Genomic DNA, 12,262 nt, shown 5'->3' with positions numbered 1-12,262 from the left:
AACTTGAGAACTTGTAAGTAAAATATCTAATTCTCTGCCTTTTGAGTAATATGGGAAAAAGCGTGACAAATTTGTGTTAGCTCCTTGAAACACCTTGAAACAGCCAATATGTTAGCTCTTCCAAATGCCACTACATTATGTATTAGCTCTCTAAAATGTCGAGTAAAATGTCACCACAGCTCAGTGAAATGCCATTACAACAGTTTATTAATTCTCAAAAATTTCACTATAACAGTGTATTAATTCTCCAAATGCCACTAAAACCATGTATTAATTCTCTAAAAGCCACTTCAACACTGTATGAATCCTCCAAATGTCATTACACCAATGTGGAGCAATGCACAGAAGAGCAAATAAAAAATTGTGTTGCTACTTTCAGACATTGGAAATAATTGTTTAAATACTGTGGTGAAAAAAACAGCTACCGGGGGGGGGGGGGGCGCTGACGAGCACAGATCTGATGCCTCTTACAAGACAGGCATAGCGGAGCCATGTGAATACATCCGCAATGCAGAAAACGTTCAAACAATCTGGAGAGGTCTGCTGGTCAAGCGAGAACAACCTAGATCAACAGGGTAGATAACTGTGAGTACAGAAGAGGCGCAGTCACGCGCGGAGAGTTCGAGAATAAAAGAGAAATCATTTACATTGGAAATTGTGGTAGCTTTAGAGATGTATGCAAAGGTAACCAAAGAGTGTTGGGAAGATGGGTCATAACAACCCCCCCCCCCCACCCCAATGTTAAACATTCAGAGTGGGAGGGATGACTAAATTTTTCCCAGGGTGAGGGGATATAAATTATATTTCGCACGGGGGGGGGGGGGGGGTAGACGTGCTTCGGGATGAGTTGCCTGAAAGAAACACTACCTCCCCTCCCATAATGGGCGTGGCCAGACTGACAGCCATCCAGTGTTTTTTCCGGACTTTTTTCTCCGGGTGGGGGGGGGGGGGGGTACTTGAAATTTTCGGGGGGGGGGGGAGGAAGGACACTGTTAAAAGTATATATTTTTATATAAATTAAAAATTAAAAATATAAATTTCTTCGGGGGGAGGAGGCAGAGCCCCCCAAAGAGCTGCCTGGAAGAAACACTGCAGCCGTCTCAAGTTAAACCACAGCTATTGGCCACGGTACGCACGTGTCAGTGTCACTGTTCCCAGTATCTAAATTGTGAATGGCATTAAAGTAATTTTAGATTATCGAAATTTCTATCTTGCTTTAATATTGTAAACAGTAAACACGAATTTTACTACAATGTAAACATTATATTTAATTTTTTTTTACATGAATCTTATTGTAATGTTTACATAATAAGTGAATCTAACTGTAATCTAAACATAGTCAATGAAACTTACAGTGTTTCTTCCAGACTTTTTTCTTCGGGGGGGGGGGGGGGGGGGTTGGACACTGTAAAAAAAATATATTTTCTATATAAATTCCATTTCGTTCGGGGGGAGGGGGACTCCCCCCGAAGAGATACCTGGAAGAAACTCTGAAAAGTCACTGTGATATTAACATTTCGGCCATTGGGACATGTAAACATTAGGGCATAAACGTGAATTTTACTGGAATGTAAACAGTGTATGTGAATCGTACTGAACCAGCCAAATGTTGTTCCAAGAACGCCAGTGTTGATCTCACAAGGCGTGATAAAAAAATCAACCTTAAGCTGGTTATAGATTGCATGTTCACATGCACATCTTTCGTTTATGTAGGTTTCATCTGGTGCGGTGTTTTTATATTCACATAAGGAGGGTACTAGATTTGTACTTCACGCTGTTAGGCTTAACAACACTTGTAAGTAAGCTACTTTAAAATGTAGCTGTTATTCATTATATAAAACGAGCTAGACAACGTCTTGCTTATTGTTTCTTTTATATCGATTTTCAGACTTGATTCTGTGTGGTTTCTAAAGCTATTAATCCCATTGCTTACTCAGGGGCGCAGTGTTTCTTTCAAACTGTTTAATCATGGGGTGGGGATTAGGGGAGGCTTGATATTTTCGGGGGGGGGGGGGGGGACTAAATTTCCCGGGGGGGGGGGGGGGGGGACACTGGTAAAAGTATATATTTTCGATATAAATTCCATTTCGTCATTTTGTTCGGGAAAGGGGGGGGGGGGGGGTAGACTTTCATCGGCCCTGGAAGAAACTCTGCAGGGGCGGGTTTTTACAGAACAAAAGGCCTCTTGCAGCATCTCATCTACATCTTACCACAGCAAATTTACAGCAACCAGCCCGCCGCATGCAATTATAAAGATTTCAGATTTAGAGTGTTTTATGATATAGCTGGGATCAGAGGCGTAGCTAGGGGAGGCCGGGTGGGGCGGCCGCTCCGGGCGCGGACCTTAATGAGGCGCTAAACTAGGTAGAAAATACAATAACACGGTTATTCTGAGCTGCATTACAGTCGAATTTAAGAAAATAGAAAGCTATTTGGTTATATGGACGGCTTTCTACGTTGCTTGTGAGATACGGGAAAACTATTAACGGTGCTGATGTGTGTGTGTGTGTGGGGGGGGGGTCCTTTTTCGCAAACGTGAATAAATATATAAATATATGGGAAGGGGGGGGGGGTGTTGGCGCAAAATCGATAGTTCGCCCCGGTCGCCGAAATGGGTTGCTACGCCTCTGGCTGGGATAGCTGAAACACACGTTAAAGTCCACGTAATTAGCCAGGAAACATTTGTAGCTGAAGATTTGTAATTGATGTAAATAAATGACGTCATGCACTTAATGAGGGTAATAGTTCAGACTTGTGTAATGATGTGACTCATGGGGTAAGACAGAAATATGATGTGCCATATTTTTAAATGGCTACTTTGAGGTCGAACTCAAACTTCTAGGGGAGGAGTGAGGTTTGGACTTTAGTGATGATGTGTGACATTTCAAACTGAATTTTCACTGTTTTTTTTAAATAGTCGTTTTATAAAGGGGGGGGGGGGTAAGTTTGGTTAAGATGTGTGACGATGTAAAAGGAGAGTAAAGTAAAGTTTCCCTTTCAAACCTGACGGTCTATGGGGCAAGTGAAGTAGAGTTCACTTGTTTCTGTGACCTCGGCATATGAAGAGATAGTGTGGTCAGCACTATGCTCAGCCGCCTTTACTTTCCCTAACGTGAGTTAGGTACCCATCAGAGTTGGGTGGACCCAGGGACCGTCTACTAACTTGAACCCGGATTCGAATTCGAGACTTACGGGTTAGCAGTCCAGCTCTCTACCGCTAGACCACTCCGTCCCGTAAAAGGAGGGGGGGGGGGGGAATATTTTTTTTTAAAAACATGACGTCATTTCTGGACGATCTCTTAATATGTCGATCAAACAAATTTCTTAGTAAACTTTTGTCTTTGAACTGAAAAACGATTTTGCCGATTAGTACATACATAACTAATATAAGAGGTAAAGATGGGTAATACATACCCGTTTTCCTTATACTTTCCTTTTTAATACGTAAAGCAGAAATAGTCTGTATCTGTAACAAGTATGCTAAAGCATACCATTCAATTGCCGGCAAAAAGTAATCGAGTACTTATTACCGGACCAGGTTGATAAAATTACCCATTATCATTAGAATAGTTTTATATTTAGACCAGTGATGGACTTAGTTTTTATAGATCTAGGTGCTGTAGGCCCGCAGTGTTTCTTCCAGACTTTTTTCTCCGGGGGGGGGGGGGGGGGCACTTGAAATTTTCGGGGGGGGGGGCGGTAGACTTTCTTCGGGGGGGGGGGGCGGACACTGTTAAAAGTATATATTTTCTATATAAATTATATAAATTTCATTTCATTCGGGTGGGGGGGGGGGGCGGTAAAAAAATTTCGGGGGGGGGGGGGGGGGGTGGGGCTTCGCCCCCCCCCCCCCCCCCGAAGACATGCATGGAAGAAACTCTGGTAGGCCCTATAGCCTCTCCGATGTAGGGCCTAAGATAATCTTTTTTTCCCATCCTTGTGTATGCTGTATTTAATTTTATAAAGCTTAATTAGTTGTAAACATATATCATTCAGACCATCAATGTTTTAATTTATTTTTCCTTCTGTAAAACGGGAAACTAAAACTAAATGGACTCAACAGATCTATAAAAAAACATGTTACGTTTTTGTTTAAGCCACAGTGAAAAGAAAATCGTCCAGGTGTACACCGTAAATGTCATGTCTTACTAACTCTCGACACTTGAACCTTAAGTCTGCTTTTTTCAAACTGGCATGCACACGTTAATTTTAGTTAGGATTATGGGTAATTGATTGTGATGTGTGTGGCCGTGGGATGGAAATGCTGGAAAGGGGGGGGGGGGGGGGGAGAAGAGGGAGGGCTGGCGTATTGTGACAACTTGCGCCTATTTGGGGGTCGGAGGACACGCATCGAATAGATAAAAGTCGTTTTTTTTTTTTTAAATTTCGATCCCTTGGGCCTACATTGCAATTTATAAACCAGCGGATCTTAGTGTGCAAATAATAATACACACGATAAAAAAAAAAACAAAAAAAAAAAAAAAAAAAAAAACACACAATCACGCATTTTGTGGTAAATTGCTTTATAAAAATAAGTAAAATGAAATTATTATAACTTAGAGTACTGGGACTTGGCAACAGATTACAGACATACTCTACAGCAAAATACAGCCATCTCTACCACATCTGCAGTGCAGTGGTCAATGCTCCGACGGTCAAATTTCAGGGACACAACATGACCTTTTCGTGACCCTACTGTGCAGTCCAGCACTAAGACTGCTTGACCAGATTTCTTTTGACCTAGGGCACGCAACGGTTTCCTCCCCACCCCACCGTTCTATTTATAGTGGCCCGTGAATCACCCCTGACCTTCTTGTCCGGTTGGCTGACACGCTCGGCCTCACCGCTTCCTCAATTAGCGTGTGTTCAAACGGCCTGCGTGGTCAGTGCTTGTCCATCTGTTATTTGACGCGCTATCGAACGGGGCTTTAACGGCACAAACAGAGCAGCCGGATTAGTAAGGGATTGTCTAGAACGGGGGTCAGGCTTTTTTGGGACCATTTCCTTCACCCGCTGTACAAATGACATCACACTATCACCTCCAACTCCTCATAAAAGTGTTTTCAAACATGAATTTCTTCCTACAATTGTAACAGAGCTGGGCCAAAGATTAGCTAGATCTCTATATTATTGGTGTTGTTTTTTTTTTAAAATTACACTTTACACAAATCACCAAAAATAAAAAAATAATTCTTTTTTACAAACAGCCTCTCCCCCCCCCCCACACTACATTATTAGCGGAGACAGTGGCGTAGGCGAGGGGGGGTCATTGGTTTTTGTTGTATTGTGTGTACATTGTGTTCGTTTTTTTTTGTTTACAGTGATAAATTGTTTTGTTTTGTCGGCCTACATACAGCTAGTATACATATATATAATGAAAAATTTTGAACCCCCCCCCCCCAGGAGACGATCCTGGATACGTCACTAAGCTGAGCACATTGATCCATTTATAAAATAAAGTATATACAAATGCGAAATAAATTATAAAGATCGACGTCACCCAAGTCCAAACCTCCAATATTCTCTCTTAAGAGTGCGCCGAAATTTACGGACGCCTCCCTTACACCCACCCCCCCCCCCCCCGACTTTAGGTCTAGTTCGTGTTGTTCCTGATCTCCATCAAAAAGCCTCTTAATTTTCCGAAAGCTGTAACATCAATTGTTTTAGATCTATGACCTGCCTTTAATGATATCAGACAGTAGGTGAAATAAAATTAGTAGCATTACAGCTCATGGTGTTACAGCTATGTGTAGTGTGTAGCATATTTTGATGGTGTAATGTGCTATCATTACAGCTTGGTGTAGCTAATTTATTTTGATGGTGAAATCATTACAGCCAAATCCAGCTTATTTTGATGGCCGACAGTATTATCATCACCAAACTGTAACAACTACTGTAGAGAGCTATAAACCAGGCACAATTATAGGGATAAACAGGAAAATAGCCTCACTGAAATGGCTAATCTGGTATCGTTGGTAAAGGATAAGACAACTAGAAAAGTGTTGTAAAAGTGTTTATTTTAAAAATTCCATACCAAGTTTAAATTAGATAACTGGATTTAATAGTATTTATATCAGGACACAGACTCTAAACACCTGCTTGCACACACAATACACAAAGGCAAACAGCTAAGGCAGATAACTCAGTTTTAACAAATTGATACAATTCTTTAACCTTTAAGGAAACAAATATAGCAAGAAATATAAGATGATTAAAACACTAAAGTCAGTTAAATAAAATAAACATATTGGTCAATTTTTGGTGGTGGATTTTGATTACATCAATACTTTCTGTAATGTATAATACAAGATATGAGGCTTTGTAAATGTAAAATATGGTTGTTAAAAATTTTTAAATTATTTTTACAATGACTAGGATGTCAAAAAATGCATGTCATGTTAATACCCGCATACTTTTATATTAAACAAAAAAATGATAGAAACAATAATGAAAGAAGGGACCAACAAAATATTACCCGAACCACAACAGTGACATCTTCACATTTGGAATTCAACAATGGAACAATTTGTTGTAGTAATAACAGTAAAACTGTGGGGTTATGATTTAATTCAAATAAACAGAATGATAGAAAAATAATATATGCTGACTGTAAAAACCTTAGTTATTTTATTAATTTTAATATATTTTCAAAATGGCAAGATGTTCTTAATTTGTAATGCCATTCCTTTTTTCTTGTGGTGTAAAATAATAAAGTAGATTAGTGTGGCATATGGTTAATCTGTTTATGTATGCTAACATCAATTCATCTCTAAAAATATTTGTATACTGCATGAAGCACACTTAAACATCAATAGGAAAATGAGGTATGGGGCACTGACAAATTTCCTATGTTAAGCAACAACACATTACTAAAAACTAATTTAAATATGTGTTATATAATTAATAAATATGTATTCGCATGTTAAAAAAAAATTGTAAAACATTTTACTTTTAAAAATAATATATTTTAAAAAAAAAGAGATCTTTCTTTGAAAAAATTCAAACAGGATGGAATCAAGCAAGAGATGTATCAAGTATGGGAAATTAATACCAGCTTATAAAAACAGAAATGTGATCAAGACGAGCTGTTCTACTGAAATCACAGCTAATGGGAATGTAGCACAAAATTGTAGATTCTAATACTGACCAAACTCTGGGTTTTCATTGATAAATATGGAATGGGCAGATCTAAGATAGAAATCATTATATACAAAACTTCATGAAACAATTTTTTTTTTAAAACATGTAAAACCATGTTCTGTAATGAGAGTGAAAGGATTATGCAGAGTGATTAAAAAACAATTGCTTCTCTTCTGTGTCTAAAATCAAATATTTAAAAACTTTTGTTTTCAAAATGACTTTTGTATTAGGAGCAACGAGTGTAATGAGATCATTCATCCTTTTTATAAAATACATCTGAGAAATTAAACAGGAGTGACTGGCTTGAGATTATCTGCAGACTTGTTATAGTCAACAACGGCTGAATAAACCTTTTTATCATTAGTTGGTGAGACAACGTTGTTTGCTGTGGCTAGTTCTGATTTTGATTGTTTACTTTTACCTAAGCCCTCTAGGCTGAAGACATCAATATAGTAAGTTGCACCATTATATATGGCAATAATTATAAAGAAAACTAGAACAACACAGTGAGGTATGAAGAAATTATACCAGACTGGATTGAACAGCAGCATGATGAGAGCAACTGTCAGTCCCCAGGCAACATACATCTGCAAGCGAAATCTGTGAAAATATACCAAAGACCAACAACATGTGAAAAACAGGAGAACAACACTGTCAAATTATAGTCATCAATAGAATTATTAGAATATTTTTAATATTTGTTTTAAAGAAAATCTGCAAGTTAGGTGAAATATTTACAATTCTAACATACGTCTGTCACAAAAATAAACTTACCTCTGACCCAACATATTGCACATGCGAAATATTACAGAAGATTCCTTATTGGTTAGATAGCGATACATGGTCAGATATTCATCACTGGGTTTTAAAATGCAATCCACGAGGATCAAATAAAATACCTAAAAAAAAATGACATGCATCACAGTTACAAAGATAACTAAATAAGGTGACTAATATTATAATTAACCACACAGTACAATGAACTAGGTCACTAAACAAACCTGATGTAAAACTACAAAAATAAACGGTAGCAGGACCAGCCAATAGAAAGAGAACCCTATTTCATGATGCTTGAACGGCCGCACCCAATACTTTGAGGTTTCTTCTGGATACCATCGAATTCTGTAAGTTACATTTAGCAAAATATTTGTCAAAAAAAGTGAATTATAACTGTCATCTTTTTATATGCTTTTGATCAGTTAAATGAAAGGCCCAAAAAGTTCAATAAATCTGGAGTTTTACCTCTTAGTAAAATAATTAAACAATGAGATTACCACCCCTTGAAATAGCAAGAAATAAAAAAAAATATTTTGTTTGGTGGAATTACTTACACAAATGACAGGAGACTTGGCAGAAGGTGTATATAAAGGGAGGTAACTTTATCTAAGCTGTGAAACACAAGTGAGTTTCTGAAGACAAAGAGAGCCCAGACTAGAGGACCATTTGCCACAGCAAAACCAACAACAAAAAACTCAGGATTTTCAGGTGCCAGCCTTCACAGAATAAAACAAAACTGTTTCAGTCAAAAAAATACACAATCTTACAACCCTGTGGATATTTTAAAAAGTTTTTACCTGTAAATTATTAGCATTTTAAATTCAAACAGAGAATATTTTCCTGTTTAATGCTTTATGTTTTGATTTTTAATTTATGTCCAGACAGTAAAAATAAAAGAATCATGGGTAAAAAGGCAGCATTAATTCACTTGGCAGTATGGGAAGTAAAAACAATTCTCAGATTAGACAATAATAAATGTAAATAAAAACAACTTACCAGATGTAAAGATACCAATAGGTGTTGGCAAAATAGCAAAAATCCAGCATAAAAAACTGATACTTCATTTTCCTATAATAAAAAGAAAACACTTTCTAGATTTGACTATGATACCCTTTAATTCAGTACTCAATATTATTAATACTTAAGGTTAATTGTAAGCACCTACCAGTACATTATAAGCCTAAGAAAAATTAAGATTGGAGTTGTGATGGTGTAGTAGTATGGAAGAAGCCACTTGACTGTTAGCACAAAGTGTGATATCGCCACAATAGAGACCACAGTCAGGACATAGACCAGCTTGCTTTGAAGTCTATGGTTTCTCAGTAGCTGTCAATAAAGAGAGAATAAAATAAAAATTCAATGCTAAAGAAACAGCACTCATGTGATGAAGCTGTTTTAAGAAACTAATAACAAAACTAGAGGCGCAGCAGATTATATAATGGACCTGAATTAAAGATATTCCAATGTCATCTTTCTAGCTTCTCATAATTACTACTACCAAGTTATTTTCATGTATACAATTTCTTCTCCCACTCTTTGAATTAAGTTAAATCCTTGATTAAGCTTTAAGCTACAGTTGAAAATAATAAAACAATTGTAATTAGGATGGCACATTAATTTCAAAATAGGATGTGTAAAGCGTGCCTGTTTCAACTTTACACATCCTATTTTGAAATTAATGTGCCACTAACCTTGAAAAAGGCCTTGACATCAGGCTCATCTTTACTACATGGTTCCACAGTTATTTCAGCCACTGTTTCATACAGGTCATGCATGTGTTTTAATGAAGACCTCTGCCAAGGTGTAGATTTTGTACTTTCTGGCCTGTATCAGAACAATTTTAAATATTATTGATCGTGACTGTATGATAAAGTGGATAATGCATTAAATAATTTAGTAAGACTATTATTTATATCTTATAAGACAGGTATTTATTCAAATATTACCTTAAAGAATTGAAAACACAAACTAGGCACTTATTTCATTAAGTTGGAGGAAATAAAAAAAGTAAAATATTTTTAACCTCTCATCTAAGACAGATTGTTTTTCTTCAGGACGCGCATCAACATCACTTAAATAACTTTTTGGATCCTGTCTTATCAAATTCATTTGAAGCTCCATTAAATCGTCTCTTTGACCTGTAAAGTCTAATAACAAACAGATAATTCATTAGGCACTACTTATTATATTAATAACAAAATTATTTTAAACATGTAACAACAAAAAATACTATTTTTTAAATGTTAGATTTGTAAGAGAAACTTACTGTTACTAGTCAAGTTTATTGGCAGATTTGAATCTTGATCACTCTGAATTTCCAAAAATCCTGAAGCCTAAGTTTAATTTATAAAAAAAAAAAAGGTTTGTTCATGAAACAAAGCAATCCTAAATAAAATATGAGCATAAGATGTACACCTCTTTAATCAACTTTTCATATTAATCAGTCCAGTATTTTTAAGTTGTAGGTGATATAAAGTAAAAGTATATTACAAAGTAAGATTCATACCATAATAGCTAAATATTCACATGTGATAACTAATAGTTCATAATTCCCTGATGGGTTACAAGGATCTTGATCAATTGCTAGCCTTGTTTACTAAAATTTTTCATAGCTTCCATTTTCAGATGTAGTTTAATCCATGTTGATAAATAAATATCTATTTGATGATACAGCCTTTGACAAGGTTAATTCCATTATGATCATTACAGCATATCAACCATCATCGTCATACCTATAATTAATTTAAAAATCTATAAATATGAACATTGATTTGAATTGAACAAAACCGTTCTAAAATTAGTGATTTGAGATTTCAACAAAGACAATAAAATTAGTGAGTGTTTGTTTTACAAAGTTAGACCACAAATATTTGTAACTTTAATAGGTTTCATATTGCATAAATGGTAAGAAATCAAAATGACATCTTAATACTCTTTACATGCTTACAGTAAAACATTTTATGATACTGAAGCATTTTTATTTTACTCTAATGATTGTTTTGTCAAGTAGGACTAATGAATGAATGAAATTTTAATATACATAGGCTTATATATAGCCTTATTTCAGCAAATTGGGATTTGTGACAGATGCTAGCCAATCTAAATCAAGCGCATGTATTCTCAGTGTTTTGTTTGACGCCACAATGATGTATGCAAAGCTACTCAGAAATACTGCAGTTGTGAAGACAAAGTGGGATGAAATAGCCTATTTTATGTAAATAAGATTGTTAAAATATTATTGTCATGAGTTTATTTTCAACTCAATGCAATAAGCCCATCATTTGGCTGAGTTCCTGTGCTAGATTCCGTAGTCTTAGAAGTTAGGTGATACTTGATTAAAAAAAATATCCCATGCCTGCAATCTCCAGGTTAACTGCAATCTGGCTCCCATGGTCTAAACATCAGAATCCCCAGCTTGTCTAATTTTAATTTTCTATATTAATTGCAACAGTAAATATAAATAGTTACTAAATAATAGGCCTATCTTTCACTATCAGTTCTATAGTGATTCTAGACGTCTAGATATCAAACTAACCTAAACTAATTCTAAATAAATTCTTATTTTTTTAGACTTCATACTATTTAACACACTGGTCACTGAATGAGTTATGAGTTACGGACGGTCTAGGGCCTCTATCTAGACTCTAGGTCCTAGAGTAGTAGTATGACGAAGTTGATTCTTTTTTTTTCTTAGACCAGTCAAGACATAAGAGCAAGACAGTCCAGAAGTCAGGGGAAGTGTTTAAAGAAAATGTAGGCGATATAATATTTCATATCTTTCTAATAATTTATTACCACAAAAGCTTATCTAATCAACGGCCCAAGTTAAATTTGTCTACCCTCAGACGAACTAGATCAGATCCAGATTCTAGATCTAGAGTCTAGATCCAGTCTAGAACCCGGAGAACAGAAGTTGAGAGACAACGCAGTAGAGAAGGTAAATTAAATGCTCGTGACTTAAATACACTTAATGTTAGAAGATTCTTCCGCATCCAGAAATAAACATTGATATATAAACTTACACTGCACACGCAGGCACGTAGACGAGGTGGCCGAGTGGTTAAGGCGATGGACTGCTAATCCATTGGGGTCTCCCCGCGTGGGTTCGAATCCCATCCTCGTCGAAAATTTTTTATGCTATTTTTACTTTCTCGTTTATACAAAGTATAGAAAGAGTCTTGTAAACGTGCAAAAAAAAAAAAAAAAAAAAAAAAAAATTAAAATTTACTGCTGTTGCCTTTCGCTTTTCACACACCAATTAAATAGAGTGCGGCTTGAATTCAGTGAGCATTGTTCTTGTATCTCCATGCAGCTTAAGGAAATGTTCTCTTACTTTTGCTGGACT

At 36.3% G+C, this 12,262-nt stretch overlaps 1 protein-coding gene and 1 non-coding gene across 3 annotated transcripts; one reads left to right on the top strand and one right to left on the bottom strand.

The window, feature by feature from the left end:
- Positions 1–6,000: 6,000 nt before the first annotated feature.
- On the bottom strand, positions 6,001–11,849 carry LOC131938484 (uncharacterized). Of its 2 annotated transcripts, none has more exons than XM_059296542.1 (11): positions 11,757–11,849; positions 10,424–10,649; positions 10,184–10,250; positions 9,941–10,064; positions 9,609–9,741; positions 9,083–9,243; positions 8,914–8,985; positions 8,472–8,633; positions 8,142–8,262; positions 7,915–8,039; positions 6,001–7,740 (listed from the first exon to the last, which is right to left on the bottom strand). In XM_059296542.1, exons 2-11 carry the CDS (start codon positions 10,424–10,426, stop codon positions 7,425–7,427), a joined length of 1,284 nt encoding a protein of 427 aa, XP_059152525.1. In that variant the 5' UTR covers positions 10,427–10,649; positions 11,757–11,849; the 3' UTR covers positions 6,001–7,424. The 2 variants fall into 2 exon arrangements, with proteins under 2 accessions (XP_059152525.1, XP_059152524.1); XM_059296541.1 differs by having other exon boundaries at positions 11,713–11,843.
- Positions 11,850–11,959: 110 nt separating this feature from the next.
- Positions 11,960–12,041, top strand: Trnas-gcu (transfer RNA serine (anticodon GCU)). The gene has a single exon. It is a non-coding gene; the product is annotated as a tRNA-Ser (tRNA).
- The last annotated feature ends 221 nt before the right edge of the window (positions 12,042–12,262 follow it).

The sequence above is a fragment of the Physella acuta genome, unplaced genomic scaffold, assembly GCF_028476545.2.
Source record: "Physella acuta isolate Inbredline_101_S28 unplaced genomic scaffold, ASM2847654v3 ptg000245l, whole genome shotgun sequence".
Classification (NCBI taxonomy): domain Eukaryota; kingdom Metazoa; phylum Mollusca; class Gastropoda; family Physidae; genus Physella; species Physella acuta.
This window is presented reverse-complemented; position numbering and strand designations above follow the sequence as displayed.